This window comes from Heteronotia binoei, chromosome 7 (genome assembly GCF_032191835.1).
Source record: "Heteronotia binoei isolate CCM8104 ecotype False Entrance Well chromosome 7, APGP_CSIRO_Hbin_v1, whole genome shotgun sequence".
NCBI lineage: Eukaryota > Metazoa > Chordata > Lepidosauria > Squamata > Gekkonidae > Heteronotia > Heteronotia binoei.
This window is the reverse complement of record NC_083229.1, coordinates 83275248-83300863: the sequence shown is the minus strand read 5'-3', so window position 1 is coordinate 83300863 and position 25616 is coordinate 83275248. Positions and strand designations below refer to the sequence as shown.

General features: G+C 39.3%; 1 protein-coding gene across 1 annotated transcript in view; it reads right to left on the bottom strand.

Moving 5' to 3' along the window:
- The window catches only part of SMCHD1 (structural maintenance of chromosomes flexible hinge domain containing 1), a 122222-nt gene that overhangs the window by 48628 nt on the left and 47978 nt on the right, over positions 1–25616 (bottom strand). The window contains exons 21-33 of the mRNA XM_060243944.1: positions 21698–21794; positions 20778–20850; positions 18243–18382; positions 17387–17521; positions 16502–16729; positions 14090–14238; positions 13562–13650; positions 12196–12314; positions 9964–10131; positions 9546–9671; positions 7514–7593; positions 2776–2932; position 2731 (exon numbers count right to left, since the gene is read on the bottom strand). Coding sequence (XP_060099927.1) covers position 2731; positions 2776–2932; positions 7514–7593; positions 9546–9671; positions 9964–10131; positions 12196–12314; positions 13562–13650; positions 14090–14238; positions 16502–16729; positions 17387–17521; positions 18243–18382; positions 20778–20850; positions 21698–21794 — 1562 coding nt within the window. The remainder of the gene's footprint in view (positions 1–2730; positions 2732–2775; positions 2933–7513; positions 7594–9545; positions 9672–9963; positions 10132–12195; positions 12315–13561; positions 13651–14089; positions 14239–16501; positions 16730–17386; positions 17522–18242; positions 18383–20777; positions 20851–21697; positions 21795–25616) is intronic.

Below are 25616 nucleotides of genomic sequence, written 5' to 3'. Positions count from 1 at the left end.
GGAACTAGAGTAGAGTCAGGAGGGAACTTGTTCACCTTTTAAGACTGTTTTCATTTCCAGCTGAACAAAAGCTGACATCTCTTTTATACCCCCATGGGATGTTGCTAAGGCAGCAAGGTGAACATTAATAGTGAAAAGGGCTCTCCTTTGTTAAATGAAGAAAGGAGTCCAGGATTTGACTCCCAAACAGGAAAAAGCATAAATACCATTATATAAAGTCCAAAAGACAAACCTCTGCCAGTTAGTTTAGTAAGATTTAACTGTAGATGGCTTTCAAGCATTACTAATTATGTCCTTGATGACATCAGCCCAGGAAATGGGCAGTTTCTTTAACTATGTTTGGGAAGACAGAAACCCTCCGCTTCCTCTCTAGTCAATGGTATCTACCACATTGCTAGCCAGAAACAGTTTGGTACTCATGGTGATACTGGCTGTAATCCAAAGGTAGTAGATAGTGGTGAAAATGCTGCCCCTTATACTATGGGGAATGAGCCCTTATAAGAATCAGGTCTATCGTAAGAATGAGATGGAGCGACTCCAAGAGTTTTTAGCAGCAAACCTGCTTTTACATATGCTGTCCAGTACACCATCTATTTTGGAATTGGATTCTTTTCCTTCAAAAGGCAAATCCTTTACCTTGGACTTTGTTTCATAAGGTAGAAGATGAGGAGTGCTACCTTAATGCTACTGCTGTTGCCAAGCTGCATGTTGCACAGCTTGCAATGTGCTTGATTAATTTGAAAGCCACTAACTGAAGTATCTTAGTGGTTTACACTTATCTTCTGGGTAGAGTTCAGGTAAGGCCAGTTTTTTCCACTGTGCTGTAATAGACTGATAATCTGAATCATTAAAAGACAAAGCTGCATAAACCTACTGCATTCAACTTTTTCCTTCCTTATCTACAGTTGCAGTGTGTTGTATGCCTCTCTGCTTGTCCTGTAATGCTTCAACAACTATAGAGTTCAAGGTAGGATAGGTGAACAAAAAGAAGGCAACACTCTTATTTGATGTGATTTATGATCTTCAAAGATGTTGAAAACAATACTGAATTCTGCCACAAATCTGTAGTCACTTCTGATACCATCCACAGTCTGGCAAGCCACTAGTCCAGAGCAAATGGACTGCATCACCCTGGGAATAGGGTTTTTAGACTGAGAAACTACACAGGAAATGTCTGCCTCAGGCTAATGTTTCTGATGAGCAGTTTGCTATGTAACTGGAAGAATTTCACTAAGAACGTTCTGAAGGGTTCTCGATAACATCGCTAGGGAATGGTTCAGAGGTGAACTCCATAGCTGGATCACAAGTGTTAGAAGGGTCAACTTCTGACAGAGCTGTCTGCAACAGAACCAATGGTTTTTGTGTAGCTTGAGGAATATATAGGGATAACTTCTCATGGATGGTCTGATGTGTTTTGTGAAGCCCAATGTCGCATCTGTACCAAGGATATGGTAACAGATTTGTTCCCATCCATGACCCAAATATTGATAATGCCAAGCATACCATAGGGAAGAAGAAGAAGAAAAGCCTACTATTAAGCTGAAGCTTTGCCCAAAGCCTCTACTGCTTGCCAGAGACAAGCTGTGACTTCAGCTCAGAAGAGATGGATTTGGCATTGCCGGAGGAGCCTTGGAATCAATCAAGACAGAGTTTCTTAAATGGCTGTCAGACTCAAGCACCTCCCCATACAAGAGAGAGGGAGGGGCAAATGGACTGTAGGCATGCTATAATGATGAGGCAATAGACTTCTGAAAATCATGGTTGGAATCACTGGTAAAGGTTTAGATGAGTCCTTAAGATTTGTAGGACTCCTTGGAACCTGAATTCTTGTGCTTAGACTTATTCCTTCACATTGTTAAAGAGCTGTGGCATAAAAGAGGGAGAGGGAAAGAGTTCATCCTCCATTCCACCTCTGAAATAATGTTCTTTCATGTATTTCCCTCAGGGAAAAAGAATCAAAACTGAAACTAAAGAATTTGAGAAACAACAACAGTCCATGGCAGCAGAGAAAGGAGGGAACTTGCTGCTCTCTCCTTGAGCCTGGAAAAAGGTGGGAAAATTCATTGCAGAGTACAAAGAGCACTTTCCAAGTGCTTTTCAGAGCTCTAGAAGTTTCTTCTGTGGTGAGCCTGTGCAAGCTCAGTACCCATGTGAGATTGTAGCATGATCACAATAATGACACGAAACTTTGAGGAATAAAAGTATTTGCTAAACAGATACCCAGAGTATTGGCCTGTAGATGACTGTCACACAACATGACAGTCTGTTCTCAGTTAATTTTAGATACAAAACATTTTGAGCTCTTTAATTTTTGTTAAAAATCTGAGTAATTTCCAAGAACCTTTTGCAGTGGCTGAGCAGCTACATTTTAAAAATAAATTATGAACAGGAAAATAAACTTCCCACAGACTAGGTTTAGATCATCTTACAGCGTAGCACGATGCAAACTGCTCACTCCCCTGAAGGAAACAGTCACACTAATAGATCCCTTGAGTCCTATCAGTGGATGAAAGATGATTAAGAATAAGTTTGGCACAATGGAGGGGCTGCATGCTCTCATTACAATATCTGTAACGTTGGTGATCCATCAGTACAATTCTAAGCACCTTACTAAGTCAGTGGGCTACTACAAAATTTTCTCTAAAAATAAATAAAAGTTAAAGGGCAGGATAAATGATGCTCCATCTGCCCAATGAAAGAAGATTAAACAAACACACAACACCAGTAAACCCTTTATAGTGGCAGGATCAACAAACCACACAAATAGCTACTTACCGGAAAGGTACTTCCAGCTGCAAAGGCAGCTTTCTTGTCATACTTGACATTCAAGAATACAGGTTTATCTGGGTCAGGAAGAACATTTAACTTGATTACTGGACAATCTAACATAGTCTTGTTGTATGTTGCTTTAAGTTGCAGTATATGCTCTCCTCTGAAACAAACCATAGTAGTTAAGCTCCAATAATTCTTCAAAAAAATTTCAACATCTCTAAATAGTAAATTTTTAATTACTTTTTAACACTGGAAAGAAAAACATTCTCCAACAATTTTACATATGGTACTACCCAATTGGTACTATTAAACATATTTGACTTTTTGGAACTCTCTAATCAAGTATCTCTATACTACTTTCCCCCTCCCCAAAATAAAGCACAAGAATCTTACATAAGAACACTGAACAAGTTCATACTTTACTTTTCACTTTTAGTATCTATAAATGTTTAGTATTATTGTTAAGTAAATGGATGAATTTCATGGTAATTATGCTAAATTTGCCATCAAGCCTCCTAGAGTCTCCTCCTCCTCTTCACCTTCTTTCTCCTCCCCCCCCCCCCCCTTATCTGTGAGATCCTCCTTTTGTGTTCAAACCCACAGCTTGAAAACCACTGACATATGCAATATCCAATGGGACATGGGTTATGGAACCAATAAATAACAAGGATGTTCAAGCTACACTTTCTGTCAGGGGTGTCTATAGAAATAGTTCCTGTGACTGCACAGAATGGAAGTTCTTACACATAGCTTACAAGTCTATAAGAAAAACATCAGTACAGATTTTTGAGTGCTTGATTAGTGTGTAAATACATCTTACTCTAACTAGACAGTTTCCTGTATTAGATCAGGTAATTACCATCTTTTTATCTATTACACACTCTTCCGCTATGAAGATTCCAAGCAACTGGTCAATATTTAATATGAGATATTCAGTGTTGGTAAGACAGTGAAGGGTCAGATACAATAAATGTGGGAGAAAGCAAATCAATGGTCCAAATTGAGAATATGGCTAGAAAAAATGGCTTCCTAAGATCTAAAGCCCAAGTTAATATTTTGGCAACACTGCGAATGTCAACTTTAGTACTGAGGGAAGTAAATAAAACTTTTTGTAGCAACCACACAAATCATGAATAGAAATGGGAAAACTGTGTTGCACTTATCTGTAACTGCTGTTCATTGAGTTGTCTTTGTGCAGACACACATGGGACTGTGCAGGTGTGCAGGCCAGCTACTGGAAGAATTTTATTTAGCTAGCTTAGCAACAAAGCAGGAGGAGCCTCTCCTAAATGGAACCATTTTTCCGCCCAAAGGTCATGTGCTCCAGGGAGGGGCTCCACACTCTCCCTCAGTTCTCCTGAGCCTCTGCTATGAACAACAGCAACAAAATAAGATAAAGGAGTTCACAGAGGGGCAGGAGGGAGGGATGTGTGCCGGCACAGAAACAACTCAATGAACAACAGTTGCAGTTAAGTGCAACACTATTTTCATCTTCGTTGTTCTGTGCAGTCCCACATGGGTGACTAGCAAGCTGACTTACCAGGTAGTGGGGTCAGCGATTCACTAGAATATCAAATGCAAGACCACTGTTCCCACTGATGTCTTTCGCTTTGTACTCCCTTCTTCCACAGAATAGTGTTTAATAAAAGTGCAGACAACCAGGTTGCTGCCCTGCAAACCTCAGTCAATGGGATACCTCATCAAAAGGCAGCGGATGATATTTAAGTCCTCATGGAATACACCTATATAAAGGTGGGATGTGATGTGTTGATGTGTCTTGGCTCAAGTGGAATCTAGAAACCACCTTGAAAAAACAAGTGGTGGGTTTTACACCATCTTATTTCATGGAATTTTATAAATGGGTAGTCAGCCCTAAGGGCAATAATTTCTCCTACCCTCCTAGCAAATGTAATAACCACTAGGAAGGAGACCTTGAAGGAAAGGTTCTCAAGGAGCAAGTGGTCAATGACTACAAGGGAGGCTGCATTAGGTGAGTTAGTACTAGTGGTAGAGACCACTGAGACACAATGGGTGCTCTAGGCAGGTACAGGTTGTTAAGACATTTGAGGAATCTCTCTGAAATCTCACAAGAAGAGAGATTTTCCCTCTAAAGGGGTACAGAAGGCAGAGATTGCTGCTAAATGGACTTTATAATAGATGAAACTGAAAAAAAATAGTATCTTTTATTGACAGTAAATATTCCAAAATCAGATAAAGGACAGGTTAAGTAGATTACACCTCCTTACATTCCAACCATACTGTGAAGTACTTCCAAAGGAGATCCTTGTTCAAGGTCTGCAAGCACTGAGCAGAACCTTCATCATTGAATCAGGGAAGAACTGGTCTCTGGATTCAGTGTCCAAGTAGCTAGACAGAGACCATCCACCTCTGGATGGGGAGTGCCCTGCATGCTCGACAGGTCTGGTATCTGAGGGAAATGGACAAATATGCCCTTGGACCTCTACAGTATAACCTGGAACCAAATTTGTCTTGGCCAAAAAGGAGTGACAACGATAAAGTGGAAGTCATCACTGACTAACTTGGCCACTACCTTTCCTATTAAAGGCAAGGGAGGGAAGGTGTAAAAAACAAGGAGTTTCCAAATTCTCTGGAAGACATCTACTAGTAAGAGTGGATCAAGCCATGCTCTTGTTATTAATCAGGAAAAAAATGTGATCAGTGGGGCTCAAACTTTGAACTGCAACCTTCTCCAATAAAACATTCACCTCTGAGAACAACTAAGGAAAGATATTGTTGAAGGAATGAACAGCTGTTGTTAAAGGTGGTAACTGGGTATATTCAAGGGTAAATTCAGTAATTACCATGACCCAGGTTCTGAATGCAGTCTCTTCATTAACCTTGCGTCATGACTCTTCGATTCCATATGTAGTTCTGGAAGGTTTGCCCATTCTTGATGACAATGAGTGGGGTGACAACACGGCTACTGTTGCCATGGTCCTCAAGGTGCTCTTGGAGGGGATGGAACAGGAGACATGATGACATGTTCAGAAGGGATATCACCTTTGGGGCTAGGTCACATCCTAATGTAGAGTGGCCACTAGCAGATGTGTGAGCAGGGTATTATGTGTGCTGATATCAATGATGACCTTTGGAACCAGTTCAAAGTTGCCCCTTTCAGTTCTGAGCAAACCAAATCTGCCCCCACTAGCAAATTCGTTTTGATCTCCTCTTTGGAGATGGAGGTTGGAGGTGACTTCGTATTCATGGGTATTCTCGGTCTTGCAATCTGGACATCAACTCCGGTGTCTAAACAGGGGATTGATGTTTTTTTGCTTCTCCTTCCCTTTTGCCTTAGCCTTCTTAGCAGGTGATTCTGATGACACATGCTGTGCATGAGACAAACATAAGCAGATCTGGAACTGGAGGTGGAGCTGATTGCGTCAAATCTAATGATGCAGACTTAGGGAGCTTTTCAGAAGCCTTCACGATGGATCAGAGACTCTAAGTGCCTTCTGCCAAAGCACTACCTTCAATTTTGAAGCCCTATCACGACAGGCTTTAGGGGTGAACCTCTGACAAGGCTTTCTGGTGGAAGCATTATGTTCCTCCCCTAAGCAAAACAAACAAAAATACTGCTCTTCTGTCTGTGCCATTTTTGCACCACAGCAAGTGCACTTTTTAAAGCCTTCTAGCCATTTTGGAGGTCAGAGGTTCTACCAAGAATAGAAGAATTTCCTCACCAACTCAGATGCTAGGAGACTCACAAATATGAACCTACTTCTTTGGCTGCAAAAGAGGAACTGAGGGTAAGGGTGCTGCTGCATGGGAGTATGTGTTCCTGGGAGAGAATGAGGCTTGGCTCCAGCACACACCACCCCCTGGGGGCTCTTAGCTGTAAAAACCTACTGATAGGCAATATCAGTAGGGACTGCACGGAAGATTGATGATGAACAACGTGTTTTTTTCAACACAGATAACTAGGATTTTTCTTCTCTATGTGGTGGCAAAGAGAACATAAAGACAGTGCAGGACCCTTCCCTGAAGCATGTGGCCATTGGGTGGGAAACGGCTCCAATGGCTCCATCTGGGAGAGACTCCTACTGCTCTGTTGCTAAGTTAGCTAAAAAAAGTCTTCCAGTGGCTGACCTGTGCACCTGTGAAGTTCCATGTAGGACAGCACAGAACAACAAAAATGAACACATATTCATTTGTTACTTGTTTTTCAACCATTGGTGATGAAATTCTTGAAGGATTGTATATGTCACCCAAGGGATTGTCAAAATTCAAGCAGATAAGAGGAAGGTTCCCCATTTTTAATAAAATCAAAATCTCACAGCAGACAGAAGACAACAACACCACCCCCGCCCCCCCCCCCAGGGCAAAAGACACAGTGGAAACAAATAATACATAATATATGAATCCACACACTCAAATGCAGTCTGTGAGAAAATAGTAGTGGTTATATAAAATAAAATCTGCGGAGATGAGTATCAATGCAAGTCTTTCTGGTAACAAGATCTGTATGTAATATACAAACCAGTTCCAATCAGTTACATATTTTCTCAGACTCACCTTACTCTTCCTCTCCTCTTTGTGAACTCTGAACAAGACAACCAGCAGGCAAACAGATAGGGAGAGGAAAAATGCCATAACTCCACCCCACAATGTTAATCAGTAATTTAAAATATTATGACATTCCTGAGCATTCACATATTGGAAGCTTCAAAAGTCTTTGGAGGGCATTTGATAATTCACCACATTAAATATTTTAATCACTTACCTAGGAGCATGAATGATAAGAACTCCCAAATTTGCTCTGCCATTTTCATCTGTTTTATACAGCTGATTTGAAGGAGTGATCTGTCAAAAAAAATTGTCCCCTTCCTTAATAACAGAGACACACTGATAACATTTTACTTTCATCACAAAAATGAGCTTACATTTCAATAGCAAACATATATAACTGAATAAGTACAAATTCCATTCTATCATGATAGTTATACTGGGAAAGAAACTTCAGGAAATCAATAGGTAATGAGTCCATGTGTTTTCAGCACTTTCCCACAAAACCAAGGGTGCACTTAATTAATGGAAGAGCAGCCGTCTTGGATCAGGGTGGTTCACTTAGTCCAGCAACCTGTTCCACAAAGTGGCCAATGAAACTGGAAAACCAACAAACAGGGTATAGGTCCTCCAATTCCTTAATAATCTTGGTTGCCTTTCTCAGCACTTTCCCCAGCTCTGTAATATCCTTCTTGAGATTCACTGAACAAAACTGCACTCAGTGTTCTAAATGAGGCTGTGTTACAGTTTAACACAAGGACATTACAATATTGGCATTTTATTCTCCATCCGTTTCCTAACAATCCCAGCATGGAGTTAGCTTTTTCCCCACTGCTGCTACACACTGAATCAATATTAAATTATCCACTACAACCCCATGATGTCTTTCCTCTCAGTGTTCTCTAGTTCAGGACCATCAATGGATATTTAGTTAGGGTTTTTTTTGTTCCCATTTGTGCTGAACTTTCTTTATCATGCTATTGCCCACTTACCCAATTTAGAGAAATTTTCCTGGAGTTTATTACAGTCTTCACTGGTTTTTACCAGTCTGAATAATTTTGTATCATCTGCATACTTGGCCACTCAGTGCTTATCCCCATTTTCAGGTGATTGATGAAGAAATTATATAGCATTGGTTCCATTTCCAATCCTTGTGGGACCCCACTGCTCACTTTCTATCATTGTGAGAACCGTGCATTTATTCCTGTTTTCTTCTTCCAGTTGTTTAACCAATTTGTAATCCATAAGGTGGCTGGCCTCATCCTATGGCTGCAAATGGTACTCAGGAGGCCTTGATGAGGGACCTTGTCAAAAACCTTTAGAAGTGTAAATCTAAGCCAGGATCTCTCTTATCCACAGGTTTGTTAATCTTCTCAAAAGGACTTCAAAGTGTTGGGAGGTAAAACTTCCTTTTGTAGAAGCCATATTGTTTTTCCCTGTAGCAGGCACTGTTCTCTATGACTAATAATTCTATCTTTAACAACAGTTTTGCTAATTTGCCTGGAGCAGATGATAGACTAATTGATCTGTAATTTCTTGGATCCTCTTCAGACTTGGTTTAACATTTGCTACTTTCCAGTCAGTCCCCTGGTACAGACACTGATTTTAGTGACAAGCTACATATACTTGAGGTCAGATCAACATTTTTACACATAAGCTCCATAAGCTCTGGTGTAAGCCATCTGGCTCCAGAGTTACTTGTTTTTAATTTGCCCAGTATTCACAGAGCTCCATCTCTTATTACTCTTTCCAAAATAGTGACTCTGGCATGGTTATGTGCCCCATATCTTCACCATGAAAAGAGATGCAAAGAATTCAAGTTCTCTGGCATCTTCCTTAAGCAATCCTTTCATTGCTTTTTTTGTTCACTGGCTCCATCTAAAAATGTACTCTAGTCACCAAAGTAGCATTAAGAAAGCTGAAGACCACAGTCTCTCAAGTGCATCTTTATTATTTAGACTGAAGAACCTACTGGCTATAATGCATATTCCCTCAAAAACCTCTGATGCAGAACAATCCCAAGAAGAGACACACAAAATGCAACAGCTGGATTTTAATCCTTAATACTGTGTAAATTGCTAATATTTATCCATTTATTGCACCCCCTGTTAATTTTACTACAATAAAACTTTTAAAAATGCATTCTGTACTTTAGATGTCTTATATGATAGCACAGCCTAAATACAGACAGTTCAGAGGATTTTTTAAAAGTGAAATGTAATTTTCAGCAATAACTCATAGAAATTTACCTTCATGATGCTTGACTTTACAAGGCTGATTTTGACATTTGGTTCAGGAGATAGATTATCCCACTGATCACAGAGCTGGACTGTAAGAGATTTTGGCAGCTCTTTGCCATTAATCACCGACACAGACTGGAAAAAGGCAGAAATCACTAATAGTGACTATAAATATGACAGCTGTAATGAACAATATTTGTTAGCTGTTCCACATATGCTGACTAAGGAATAACTAATTACAAAGAACTACGTTTACGTTCTCTAACCCAAACTTACTTTCATGCATGTTATACCTCTTCTTTATATCTCTTTCATGCCCAAGAAAATGTTAATAAAATGCTGATAACAAAACTCCACAATTCATATTTTCTCCAAAATTTCAGAGAACTTTGATGGAGAACTATCCAGTTAGATGAAGCTGACTTACTTCCTCTAAGTCTGTCCAATCCATAAGAATAATTTTTGCTGGAGGTCCTGCAATCATGTCTAATCTCAAGAAGTGAGAAAATTCATGCCAAGCAAAACACAGTTCTCTGATTCCAGGATGACCTGGTTTAAACTTGATGCCTTTAACACAGAATATTTGTGAATCTGCCTATAAAGAAAAAGAACAAACAGAATTTTGATCTTATTAAAACTGAACTGAGAAGCTTATTTGATAGTGAGGGTAAGGAAAAAACTTACATTACCACTCTGTTAATGAGTGTCTTATTCTGCTGGTCTATGACCATAATTATCGAAGAAATTTAAGAACAAGAAGATGAATGATCACAGGAAAACAGTGAGGATGTCAACAAAAAAGAGGGAGACTCTGAGGAGAAGTGTGGTTAGTGCAACGGTTGAAAAGAAACTGAGCGGGGGCATGTTTCTTCTTAGCTCCCGGCATGCGCAGTTGATGCCTGCTCTCCATAGTGGAGGAGAAAGCCCGCTAAAATGGCTCTGATGCTAGTTCTACAAGCTGAGATTGGTCCCTACGCAAGTGCAGCATCCAAGTGTGGGACTGCATAGAGACTATGAAGATCATATGGTTGCCATGCTCACTTGGTGCACCTCCTAGCGAAAGATGTCAGTGTTCCAGAAATAAAGACTAATATTATTGAAATTGCTAAATATTTCCGTAACCATCATTTTGCAACAGCGGCTCTGAAAAGAATAGGTAGAACCAAGCTAACCCTCTCACAGGATGTTAGATAGAACTCTGTAGTGGACTGTTTTGAGCAGCATATCAAGAACTGGCCTATTCTGATAACAGTTTGTGAACAAAATCGAGAGAAAATAGATGGCACTGTCACAGTCAAAATCCTCAATATTGGGCGTAAGAGAATTGTTGAACATATGCTGAGCATCCTGAAACCCATTTCTGAAGCTTTAAAAAAAATACAGATAAACAGCTGTTTTACTGCTGATGCTGTTGAAATGTGGAAGGAACTGAGTAAGCATTTAAAACCAGAATTACACACCAACAGCATTAAATTACAAGCATTAAAAAAAATGAATGGGACAAGCACTGTTTCCAGCTTGTTTTCTTGCAAAAATTGTCATCTAGTACCAGGATCAAACCTTAAGAGGAAGAGGAGTTAGCTATGACATAGGTATCCAGCAATCATCCATTTATAATGCCAACTACAATAAACTTCAGAGCTAAGGGGAGAACCATTCAAGAAATATTTTTGCTGATGATGTTTTAAAGAAAGTCACACCAGTGAACAAGTGGAAGTCACTTAAGCACTTGGGTTGAGAGACTATTGAAGTAATGCTACACTTTTGACAGCAGTACCTTCTTCTGCTGGTGTAGAAAGAATATTCTCTTCCTTTGAACTCATTCATTCTAAACTGAGAAATCATTTAGGACACAATAAAGCAGGAAAACTTGTTTTTCTTTTCCAGATTATAAACAAACAAGATGTTGAAGACGTAGATGAGTGAGCCACAGGGGACAGACAGTATTTTAAGGTTTTCATGTGTGCACTGGGCTGACAGTCTTAAGGGCTTTTAAAAAAAGATATTTTGTTTAACCACATCAGTTAACACACATGGATGTTCAAGCAAATACAATGATATCATATGCTATAATGTTATTTTTTAGTTAAATAAAACAATTTAAATTGTTATTATTAAGATAATGATTATTTTTCTCTTGCCTATGGCCATTCCACCCTGAACACACGCGATCTCTTCTGATCTCGGAAGCTAAGCAGGGTTGGGCCTGGTTAGTACTTGGATTATTTTTCTCCTTCTAATAAAGTACAGCAGGAAACTTGTCCAGTATGAATGAAAAACTATTAAACTGGAGACAGATAATTATGAAATTTTTGCGAGGTAAACCATCTATGATTTCTAACAGTAACCAAATCAGTAGGGGTTTTTTGCTGTAACTGTAAAACTAATCTGAAAAATTCTTATTCTAAAAATGAAACCTTCATCTGTTGCAAATATTAAGATTATACCAGCAAGAATGAGTCTATAACCATTATTTAAATCTAGTCTAACTGATTAGTGATTAAATAGATTTGAATTAATAGAATAGAACAGAATAATAGAATATATTTGAATGAATAGAATAGAATAGAACAGAATTAAATCAAATCCACCCTGCTTCCAAGGATAAGAGAATGCTGCTTTAAGGACATAAACTTTCTAAATGAGGATTAGAAATTACCTGCCAAATAATTTTCAGATCTGTCTTATCCAGACCATTCCCAGAAATTCCCAAAGAATTCACAGAAGATGATGCCAGGTTTTGAATCTGGTTTCCATGCTGATCTGTAATCATTACCTCTTTATAAAAAAAGAGTTAACATTTGGAATATTGTGAAATGTACAGCATATATTTATCCAGCACTTCCTCCAAGGAGTTGAAGACAGTTTCCCCCTCCTAATGTTTGTCCTCACAACACCTCTGTGAGGTAAGTTCAGTCATGATTTGAACCATGACTAGGATCTCCCAGATCCTAGTCTCAGTCAACACTGTTATATAGTAATATAATGTTATACATAATATATATACTTACTGCAAAACAGATTAATTAATCATGCAATGAAACAGCTTTACTAAAAACTTTACAAATATCAATACACACTCACTAATAGTATACTTACAGCTACTGAATTATATTTACTTGACAAATAACAAACTTGAATTTATCTAGTCTTTCGATAAATCAGTAAAAGAAATGCAATACTGACAAATATTAGAAGAGCAATGGAATTTCCAAAATAAAAAGTGCAACAAATCAATGGTGATCCAGAGATCCTCTTTAGAGCTTCATACACAGGAAGATGCAAATTTCTCATTAAACAAATGATTCCTTTGCATTATATAATTTTATTAGTTTTCATTTTATTAATAGTTTTATTAATCCTTCACTATGGATTTCTTTGATGGAGCTGTCTCCAGAAAATCAGTCAGTACATATAAAAATAAAGAAATAAAATTAACTCTGCTTAGCTAGCCATGTATATAAGAAATGCAAAGAGTTGCAACTTTCCTGTGTTCCACCGCCATGCTGATTTGAATTCATGCTAGTTGTAAAAAAATTGCATTCCTGTACATACTTTCTTAAAAAGCAAATTTTACTGAGCAAAGTAGAAAGAATTTGTGCCTGAAAAACAGGACTTATTTTGAATTAATATGCTATGTGCTGGTTTGCACATTTTCTAGGAATAGCAATGCAAATAAAATATAAATATGAAACAGAATATGAAGTAATTTTAAAAGACAAAACTAAATTAGGCTTCACTAAGATTTATAAAAACAGAGTTCTGGAGTCTGATAAACCATGCTCAGAACAGGACTCAGGATGATTCACCCACATTGCATCCAGCACACATCCGCCACCACAGAACTATATGTGGTTGTCACGGTCATATGTAACACAAAGATGAGTAATTCAATAGACTGCAATCTGTCACACTTGCTGAGCGCAGGCTGCTGCTGTAATAAGGCATACAGTGTGCCACCACATTATGCTTATTTGTAGAATTGGGGTAGGAGAATACAACTGTTGAAAAGTGTAAGTACTTGCCAATTTCAGCTTGCAGTTTTTCACCCATTTGTAATACATTTGATCCTTTCAGTTTACATTTAATGTGCTTTGCCTCATCAGGAAGTGGCCTAAAACATAAATAATGACTAATTACTCCATATATCAAAAGCTATTTAGAATATGTAAATACTGACTGATCCAAGATTTTATACTATTTTGTGCAAATGTGCATCTCTACAGTAGACTGGGTTCAAAGATTCTCAAACAGAATTCAACTTGTAGAACACCATTTCCTGGCTTTCCCCAGTGACACCATAGGACGCAGCAGACAGCTGAAGCTTGAGGAAAAAATCCATAAAGACCAGAGTTCCCCTTCCATGAATGGAACTGCTTTCTACTCACACAAGATCCAACCCAATATTCTTGCAGTACACTTACTTTAAAGCTGTGAAAGTTTTAACATATGTTTTATAATATTTACATTGCTCACTTGCAAATGACAACAAAATGCATTCTCATCACTTTAATTAATCACTGAATATTTCTACAACTTCAAAATGTACAAACCTGACTATAAATGCACTTTCCAGAGATACATGGTCATCAAGAAATGTAACTTGACAATAGCGCGCATCGTTTACAGATGTTGGTACTTTTACATCAGGCAACAATCCTTTAATCAGTTGTTCTCGACTAATCTTCGGAGTCCAATTTACCTAAAAACAAAAATAAATTCAATCAAGAGTGTCAAGTGTAACTGAAAGTACCCTTTTCTCTGTTTTTATTGGATATATATTGCTTCTAAAAATCTTGTCTAATAAAATGCAGTAATTGATTTTCTACATTTCCCCAGACTTTTTGAACATATATATAGATATTAACAGTTATGAACCTACCCATTCACTCTGACCATCTTCAGAGGCCTTGCTTTAAGTGCCCCTATCATCTGAGACTAGAAAAATGACAATTCTATAAAAGTTTTTGTGGTCGTGGTACTAAAACTTTGGAACTGTATTCCCAAGGAGATTTTTCTGTCTCCCTTTATTATTGTCTTCTATGAGCAGGTAAAGACTTTTCTATTTGTTTGTCATTTCCCCACTAATTGTTACTGGCCCTCCTTCCTATATATCTAAAATGTCTGGAAACTTTAAAGCCACTTTTTTTTTTAAAGTAACCCCCCCCCCACTTGAAATTTTGGGAAAAATTCAAAAATATGCAATATTTGCTGTCCTGTCAAACCTAATCTAATATTATTGCTTTAACAAGATAAAATTCATTATTTACTTAGAATATAAAAATGCACTATTTAACATATTTATGGAATTTAAAAGTTATGAATTCCTTAGTATTCATAGAAGTAAAATTGCAAATATAATATTTGAGAGAAAACTGCAAGTTGAAGCACCCTGTGCTGTCCTACCACATATACCTTGGAGAGAGCTAAGCTCTCAATGAAAATTTCTGTTTTCCTCTGACATTTTGGTGCAGTTTCTGCCCCACTTCCTCTGATCTTTTTTCTCTCTCTGCAAGGTAGGGCAACAAGCTACTTTTAACACAATCTGTGGGTATATGCATCACAGTGGTGAACCAGAAGTTGTGTTAAAAGAACAACATACAGTATACAACAGCTGAAAAGCAATGAGAGCTCTGCATGCTACCCTCATCAAAAACAGGTATCACTGTAAGTGCAGACACGCATCTCAAATTTAAGAGCTGTATATAGCTACAACATGCCCACCTGTCTTTAAAAGTAGGGTTGGGAGGGAGGCCCATGGTCAGCCCTCATGTCTTGGCAGTTCCATTTCCTCCCATGCGCCAAAGTTGTCTTAGGATAGTTGATCTTGGAGTGGCTGAATGGTTGCCTGACCTACCTGCCAGACCAAACTCTGACAGTTGCAGCCTCTCCAAGCTGTCCTCCCCCTTCCTATCTGGCAACAGTGGGGGAATTTTCCAGCAAGTTTCTTGCAGTCTCCATTTGTTATATATAATTCTTAACATGGCCCAAAATTTGTATCCCTCAGCCTTCAGATTAGAGCCATGAGCAGACAAGACAGATTTGTTCTGCAAACCTGAAAGAACCTTCAAGTTTACAGAAAAATCTGAAATCTTTAGCAATGAGTTAACACATTGGGTTCCCCCCCTCCCCCCAAAAAACCCTTAATAGAAATGGTGGCTGTAGTTTTAAGAAATGAATGTCATCTGAGACCTCAGTGACCACTGGTTGTTTGTAGGCAACCACAGAATCCATATTAAATGCTTTCCTGAAAAACAGATTTTTACTTTGAAATTGACAAACTGTGAGTAGAACTCACTGCCACAGGATGTAGTGATAGATATTAGTTATGATTGTTTTACAATGTAATTAGATAAATTCACTGAATGTTTGTCCATCCATGACTATTAGCAATGATGGCTGAACTGAACTTGTGTTCTGATGCAGCCTATCTATGAATAGAATTTCTCAAAGGCAGCAGTAGAAGATGCTTTGGCCTCTGTGCCTTTGTGGTGGACTTACAGGATTTTTGGTTGTTCAGGGGAAGCACAATAATTTCAATACTCTAAGTGATTTACAGACATTATTTGTTTAATTCTTATATAAGCCCTGTAAAGCAGGCTGTTATTATTATTCTTATATCACAGACAGGAAGACTATGATGGAAAGAGTGGCTTGCTTAAAGCCACTTAGTGAGCTTGTACCAGAATTGACATCTGAACCCAGATTACAGTTCATTATTTTAGCCACTATGTTGCACCAGCTTCCTACAGATTTCCATTGCTATTTGCTCCATGCCTTTGGTTTAGTACAGCCTACAAACATATTTAGAGTGTAAATGTATCGGAATGTAAATACATGCAGTGCATGAAAAACTCACTTTCCACAATCTCCCATTGGATCCAGCAGACACTCTTTCATCATTTTTGCAAAGTAACCTTTTATCCAGTATTATCTTCAGTCTAAAATTCCTGAAAAACACCTACCTTAATTTTTTCTGCCAAAGCTGGTGTTATTATGATCTCTCTTTCAATCTCATCATACATTTGGAAGATAAGATTCTGCATCACGTCACCTGCAATCCAGCTAATTTCGTCCTGGTGCTTGATCTGAGTAGCTTTTTCCCCTTCCATACTAAAAACCTGTAGTTTTGCAACACGATTGCTGGGAAGCAATTTAATAGTCTTTTCCACTGGTGGCACATCTTTGCAACTCTAATGATAAACAAGGTGGAAGTTAATAAACAGAAATAATAGGATGTCTGGTAACTGAAATATATATTTACACATACTTGGGCTGCCTTTCCCCCTATATGCCCCAAAGAGCTTTGCACTCAACTGAATAACATCTGCTGGTAGTCCCTGGCCTGAAAGATGTCTGCTTAGCCTCGACCAGGGGCAGGGCATTTACAATTCCACAGGGCCTGTAAAACAGAGCTGTTCCACCAGGCCTTTGGTTGAGGTGGTGACACCTGAAGATCTATGTCTACACTCCCTGAGTGAACTGCCCCTTTAATAAGTTTGCCCTGGCATCTGCTGAATGGATCTTGCTCTAATCATTATATACCCTGCTCTTGTGGGAGGCGTTAGTGGACCCCGGAAATGGAAATTCTGATGTTGGTTTTAAATCCTTTAAAATTGAATATTGCATTTTAACTTGTACATTATATTTCAATTGTTGTTACCTGCCTTAAGCTCGCTTGTGAGGAGAGCAGGATAAATATCTAACAACAACAACACATACAAGAAAGGGTAAGAAGCTGCTAAGTCATTTTACTGTTTAGCTTGAAAGTCAATGAATTGCCCCTATGACACTTGAGACTTGTTCAATTGTAATTTTTAAAACACCTTTGAAAAAATGGTGTCACTTACAGGTATTTCAATCTTTGCTTTAAGTGTCTGATCTTTCTTTATATTTTGTACACGCAAATTTGGTCCTGTTAAGATATTCAACCCAGCATTGCTACAATCCACAGCATATACAGGAAGGTCTGGAGCACCTGAAAACTAATATAATTATGTGATCCAGCAATTAATAACATGCTTCGTTAAGGTGGTGGCAATATCAAGCCATAACATGCATCAAGAACACAGGTTATAAGGAGTCCAAGACAAAATAAAGAGCATTACAAGAAGACACCATACTTCTGTCTATAAAAAAGATAGTAACATCTTTAATATTAAAGGCCTGTTATAAACTCTTCTGAACAAAAATGTCGGCTCCATTCACATAACAGCAGTTGCCTGAATGGTCCTTAACGCATATTGGATTTATATCCCACCCTCCACTCCGAATCTCAGAGTGGCTCACAATCTCCTTTATCTTCCTCCCCCACAACAGACACCCTGTGAGGTGGGTGGGGCTGAGAGGACTATCACAACAGCTGCCCTTTCAAGGACAACCTCTTCCAGAGCTATGGCTAACCCAAGGTCATTCTGGCAGGTGAAGGAGTGGGAAATCAAACCCGGTTCTCTCAGATAAGAGTCCGCACACTTAACCACTACACCGAACTGGCTCTCACTAGTGATAGTTGTGGTTTTGAAAATATTGCTATAGCTGGATTTCAGAGTTCAAAAAAGGCTCTTGTAAAAGGTCAAATTTACTTTTTACTGGAAATGGTAAGGTGTATAAGAACTTCCTAAACGATCACTTTCAGTAGTATGATGTTACGCGCTAAATGAGGCTATCGGGTTTTTTTTTTAAATCACCAGGCATTGATGTACCTACCTTGCAATGAACAATTAGTTTTGGTTGTGTTGTTATGTTTCCTACTTCATCCAGCACTTCAATCTGAAAAGGGAAGGCTGTCCCATTTTCAACTTTCAAGATGTTGGAATCTGGTTTGACATTTAGCCGTTGAGGAGGGCCTGTAGAGTTTACAAACAAAAGTTTACTGTCCATTTATGGAATTTTAAAATGCAACTTATCAGCAAACCTTTAAAAAGTCAACTGGCACAACTAAGTGGTTTGTATCCAATCTTCTAGACCAGGAGTGGCCAAACTTGCTTAATGCAAGAGCCACCTAGAATAAATGTCAGATATTTTAGAGTTGCAAGACATGAATGTTAGACGTTTGAGAGAAGGAAGGAAGGAAAGAAGGAAGGTAGATGGGGAGGGGGAGAGAGGTGGGAAGAAAGCAACTTTAAATGCATTCTCCAAGCCACCAGCCAGCTTGGCGAAGTGATTTAGAGAGACAAATGCCTTCTCCAAGCCTGCTGATGGGGCGGTGGGGGCTTTGAGAGCCGCACAATATGTAAGAACGAACCACACGTGACTCCCAAGTCACAGTTTGGCCACCCGTCCTAGACAGAGTGTAGGGTTGCCACCACTAACGTCTGGGTGGGGTTTCCCCTGCTTTTATGGGCTCCTGTCTGCTGCTGGCTTTATATCCTGCCCTTCACTCTGAATCTCAGAGTTTCAGAGCAGCTCACAATCTCCTTTATCTTCCTCTTCCACAACAGACACCCTGTGGGGTAGGTGGAGCTGAGAGAGCTCTCACAGAAGCTGCCCTTTCCAGGACAACTCTTGCAAGAGCTATGACTGACCCAAGGCCATTCCAGCAGCTGCAAGTGGAGAAGGGGGGAATCAAACCTGGTTCTCTCAGATTAAAAAATAAAGGATCCCCTTTAAATGGCTTTTTGTAAGTGGAAGTGGCCCACACATGAACTCCAAGCTCCAAGCGTCTGCTTGCAAGAAAAAACCATTTAAAGGGAAGGTTAAAGGTTCCCTTTAAAAGTTTTTTTTACAAGTGGGTGCTGCTAGTGCCTGAACTGCAAGCAGTGAATTCACTGCTTGAACTCCATCCCATGCCTGAACTGAAAAGCAGCGAATTTGCTGCTTGCAGTTTAGGCACTAGCAACTCCCACTTGCAAAAAAAAAAAAAAAAAAAAAAAAAAATTAAAGGGAAGGTTCTTGTTAAATGGGGTTTTTTTGGCAAGTGGGGGCTGCCTGTGCCTGAATTCCAATGTGGCAAATTTGCCACATTGGAGCTCAGGCATGCAGTGTCTGCTTGCAAAAAAAAAAAAAAAAATTAAAGGGAACCTTCCCTTTATTTTTTTTTTATGGGGGCCATCTGCACCTGAATTTCAAGCAGTGAATTTGCCACTTGAAGATCAGATGTGTGATGGAGTTCAAGCAGCTGCCTTCTATATGACATCATTGTGTTGTGAAGATCCCACTCCCTCTTGGAATGCCCCCCCAAGTACCCCCGCTGGGGAGAAGATTCAACCTGGCAACCCTAACAGAGTGGTATTTGCTGACCCTCTCAGTTTCAGAGGATTGCCACAGGAGAGCAAAGTGAAAAAAATCCCACTCTGTGAATCCTACAGATGGTTGGATACATACCAATATTTTAAAATTGCTATAAAATAATCTTAACAAGACAAAGATGTTTTATGTTAATTTCACGTACATAATTCATTTCCAAGCAACTAAACTTATACAGCATTAATGGCACTGAAACACTGAACTGCTCTCGATGGCACTATGTATCTGAAGGCAGAGCAGACAGACAGGATGACTGGCCAGAAAAATTAAGTGATCAACTAAAAATCCCAAATAAATAATTACTGTGAATAATGTTTTGAGCTATAGCTGCTTCAAATAAATGCAAAGATAACAGTGTAATATCACATTACATTCTATTTTGTTTGGAAAGAGGACATCTTAATTTCAGCAAACATTTGCAAACATTTCCAAATATTTTACTTATTTGGGAGAAGTTTAATCTGTTTTATAGATTTATATCTTTTAAAAAAGTCTTTACACACACAAAAAAATCCAACAGAAAATTCAATAAGTTAAGCTTGCTATCAGTACCATATTTTAACTCACAATTCTGTGAGACAATTCAATGCCGCCTATATTGTACTGATGCAGCACCATAGAATTGGTTTTAAAAATCGAAAATATAATTTATGGTTTTATTTTTTTTATTGGTTTAATTGTATTGATGTTGTGAGCTGCCTGAGTCCACTTGCGGAGAGGGCGGGATATAAGTCAAACGTAATAAACAAACAAACAAACAAACAAATAGTATTGTGAATTGCTATTTTAGAGAATGGGCCAAAGTAAATTAACTCCATCCAACAGGTAGAACAGCTACCAGAACCAAATTTTCTTAAACACTCTAACAGAAAATTAGATGGATAGATCTAATTTCAGTCTTTTAACATCAGTCTTTTTATTTTAAAAAAAGCTCTCAAATAAGATTAATGAATATCTTCCCGCAAATGTGCAAAGATTTCCAAACACTACACTTACCTGGGAGAAGTTTAATTTTCAAAACCTGCGATTCTTCCTTCAATCCAGGAAGAATAATTTTCAGTGCAAAATTCTATAGAAAAAGACCAATTAAATATTAATGTTCATTGCATTTGCTTTTCTTTATTTACACAGTTACCCTTGAAAACAAAAACTGAAGTGTTCTCCTGGGAAATACTTAGTGGAGGGGCTGTGACTCAGTGACTCTGCTTTACATGCAGAAGGTCTCAGGGTTCAATCTCTGACACCTCCCATAAAAGGACCAGTCAATATGTGAAGTGGCCTCTACCTGAATCATTGGAGAGCTGCTATCCATCTGAGTAGACATTTATTTATGAAAATATTGATATCCCACCTTTCTTTGGAGTTCAAGACTTCTTACAATAACAATTAAACATTCCATTTAAAAGCTGGATAAAATAGCGAACGTCAGATCTCTCTGTCCCTTGATGGACTAGTGATCTGATTCAGTATAAAGCAGCTTCATATGTGACATTTAAATACATTTTTGCTTTCTACATATACTCCCATTGCCTCCATCTTACTTAAAAGGACAGTCCTATGCAGAGCTGCTTCAATCTAAGAACTACTTTCAGTGAGCTTAGACTGGACTAATTCTCTAAGGGATTGTACACTAAACTTACTACCTCTATACAGAACCTACTTTAAGACACTGTTGTTCTACCTTTCATGTCAAAGACTTTAACGCCTGCTACAGTACTATTTTTCAGCATCACTAGAAACCGTAACGATCAGATTAGACATACTGATGATTCTGAGCTAAAAAAAAATACCATGTGACAACTGACCGGTTAAAAACAAACAAACAGATAAACAGAGATAAAGACAAAAATACTAATTATACAATTATTCACGGTTATAGCAAAACAGTACTACAGTATTAAAGTTATTCAGCCTACCTTTCCCTGGTAGCTGTTCACAAGTCCTTTAGCAACAACACCTTTTATAACGTAGTTTGTTCCTCTATCTACTTCTTCATACTTTAACGTTAAACCACTACAACAGAAAAATTAAAAGACCTAAGATCTTCAGCAAATATACAGATGAGTTAACAACACATTATAGTTAGTTCTAGAACACATAAAGTTTTTTTTCCCATTCCAAATGTAGTTGCGGGAATGCTTTTCCAAAGTGCAAAATGGTGGTGTGTGTGTGTGTGTGTGTGTGTGTGTGTGAGATGTGTTCTTTAACCCTTTGCCACCCATAAACTGCTTTTACCCATTTTGTGGTTCACTCTGAACTGCAAAAGTTTGTTTTCTTTCACAATGCCCCATCTGGAAAATGAACCAGTTTTTTTCCTTGTTGTGTCACTTGGTTTGTGTTTGGTTCATTTTTTCCAGATATCTTGGTGCAAATTCCCCGTCTTCTGCTGCTTCTGGTCAGTTTCACTTCCCTCCAATCAGCAGGACATCTTGCCTCAGCCCCCTGTTGCTTCTGGTCAGTTTTGTTCCCAGGAAGACTGGAGAATAAAACTGACCAGAAATGGTCAGCACACTTTTCTCCAGCCCCTTGCTGCTTCTGGCCCCTTGCTGCTTCTGGCCAGTTTCTTGGTCAAGGAAAGCTGACCTGTCCCTTCAACCCAGTTTCACTCCCCCCCCCCCATCATCTAGCAAAAAATCTAACAGCTGATCAGTCAGGAGTGAAACTGACCAGAAACTGTAGGGAGATTTCCCTTTCTTTCCCCAGCTTGACATACTCCTAGGAGAGCACTTTACTGGGAGCACTTGCTTTGGCAGGGACTGCAGCTCGGCCTCCTGATATCCAATTCACACCAAACTTGCAGAGCAGGTAGAGGAGAGTCTATTGAAGAGTCTTTTGCAAGTCTGCCATCTCTAGCCAATTGGAAGGCCATTCTACACCTTTGTGAACCAAATGACCCAACAAACCATGAAACAGTTTGGGAAACTGAAAAAAACATATATCAACATGAACCAATGAATAGGGCAACCCAATGAACCACAAAACAAAACAAACCACCATTTTCCTGGTTTGTGCCCATTACTATTTGTTTACCATTTATACATCACTGTAAACCTTTACATTTTTTCCAAGGTTTATGAAACTGGCAGAGTTAGCTGTGCATTTGGTCTCACTGTTAATCCACGCACAAGACTGTCATAAAAGCATATTGAGCTTTTCTTAAGAAAAATCAGAATATGTAGGCAGGATAGGTAGGAAGTTTGTTAATGTTTAAATCAGAGCTTGACACAGTCCAAGGGCCAGGTTGCCATGGTGCCTAAAATTTTGTGACACCTAGTATTTTCAGCAGTAACTTTATTGTAGTGTCTCTTGACAATTCTTGGGAGAAGCACAAAGGGTAGATCCAAACACTTTTTCCATTGGTGAAAAGATGAAGGGCCACCACAAAGTCTGTGTTTTTGAGACCTCTATCAATACAAACCATGTGGATTAGGGCCTGTAATAAGGAAGGGAATTGACCAGCATTGGGAAAAAATGCTGGATCTTATTGATCGTTTTGCATCAGAATTTTTTGTTGTGTGCCATAAAAATAAAATTGAGTCCAGTAGCACATTAGAGACCAGCAAGAGCTTCAGGATATAAGCTTTCAAGAGTCAAAGCTCCCTTGGTCAAATATCTGGTGTCTGACAGAGGGAGCTCTGACTCTTGAAAGCTTAACACTCTAAAACTCTTGTTGGTCTCTAAGGCACTCCTGGACTCAAATCTAACTGTTCTACTGCAGACCAACATGACTACCCTCTGAAACTATAAAAATAAATGTGTGTAAAGCTCTTGCCATTTCTTATTTATATACAAACTTAACTTTCTACTTTTCAATGGTACTGGATGAATTTATTTCTAACTGGCTGCCTTCTATACTGGCATCAGTATTCATTTAAAATCAGTTTTTCAAAGTAATAATGGACTGAGAAATTGGGGAGAAGTTAACAGAGAAACATAGAACTGGAAGGGACCCCAAGGGCAATCTAGTTTAAGCCTCTGCAAAATGCAGGAAATTCATACCTATCTCCCCCTTCCCTCACTCTCCCAGTGATCCCTGCTCCATGCCCAGAAGAAGGCAAAAAACCTACAGGATCCCTGGGCCAATCTGGCTTGGAGAAAAATTCTTTCCTGGCCCCAAAGTGGCAATCAGCACTACCTCTGACATATAAAAAAGGGTCACAAAAGCCAAGCATTGGCTCCTCCACTCCTACCCTCCCACTCATGATCTGCTTAAATTCATAGTGAATTGCTATCAGATGGTCACTGAACCTCTGCTTAAAAACCTCCAAAAGAGAGCACACTAGTTCCCAAGCAGGGCCAGTCCTAGACTATCTGGCACGCTAGGGAAGGTTAACTTCTACCTCCCCCCCCACACTGCAAACCAATTACAAAAAACAGGCGAATTGTGAGGAAAATGAAAAGCATGAAACTTGAAATTGCTCCCTGACCTATAGCCCAGGCGAGCCTGATCTTGTCAGATCTCAGAAGCTGTACATCATAAGACTTCCACACCAGCCTTGGAGGACAGAGTTCCATATAACCAATAACATCACCAAAATGAAAAGCTGAAAAGATCAATGCAAGATCAATGCAACTGTAAATCTATTCATCTACCTCAAAGGAGTGAAATGTTCCAAAATTGCACTCACAGTCTTACCAACCAGATCTTCATGAAAGTTTAAGAGCCTGGGTGTGTTTCTGGTTGCCTCCTTATCGATGGAGGCCCAGATCACAAATGTTGCCAGACTGGCATTTCTTCAGTTGCACCAGGTCAGGCAACTGGCCCCCCTTCTGGTTTTGCCCTGACCTAGCCACAGTAATCAATGCAATGGTTACCTCTAGACTAGACTACAGTCATTCACTGTATTCATGGCTACCCTTGAGTGATCCAGAAGTTGCAAGTGGTTCAGAAAACAGCAGCCCAGATTGTCACTGGAACCCCATTAACAGCACATATCCAAGCAGTGCTTTGCCAGCTGCACTGGATCCAGGTTACATACTGGATCAGGTTCAAGGTTTGGGTATTAACCTTTAAGGCCCTAAACAACCTGGAACCAACATACCTTCAGGACCACCTCTTCTGGTATACCCCCCCCCCCCACTGAAGAGTATTTTGCTCAGGGGAGAAAAATCTGCTCCCTAGTCCAAAAAATATCTGGCTTTCCTCAACCAGAACTAGGGCTTTTTCAGCCCTTGCTTGAACCTGGTGGAACGCTCTGCCAAATGACATCTGTATTCAGCACTATCTAGTCCATTTCCACAGATCCTGTAAGGCAGAGATGTTCTGCCAGGCCTATGGTTGAGGACAGCAACAGGCCTATGGGTGAGAACTGCATTTGCCTCGACTATTTTTACTTCTCTCACCTGGGATAAGATAAATGTGGTTTTTAGATGCCATCTGGAATGGTTATTGTACCTGTTTTATTGCTTTTAACTTGTTTTAACCATGTTTATGATTGTACTAGGAATAAAGCCTGTTGTGGAGAAAAATCCAATGGGCTCTAAAAAGAGGCTCTGGATGAGTGCCCCCCCTGCATCCACCCAAGTCAAGGCATTCACTCCACCCATGCTTGGTTTCTTCCCACCTTCCAACTTCCCACCCCCACACTAATACCACTCACCCCCCAACCATCTTCCTCTCAACTACTCCTGCACCCTTGGCACATCACTTTGCACATATCCCCAGCTGTGACATTCAGTCACCCACACCCTTGCTGTCTCCCCCCCAACCATTGGCACTCACTAACCCCACAACCTTGCTGTCTTCCCACCCACCCCACAGCTGAAATAGATGAATGTGTGTGCATCCCCGTGTCTGTGATGGCTCAAAGCCCTGAAAGAGACCCAGCATGGAGA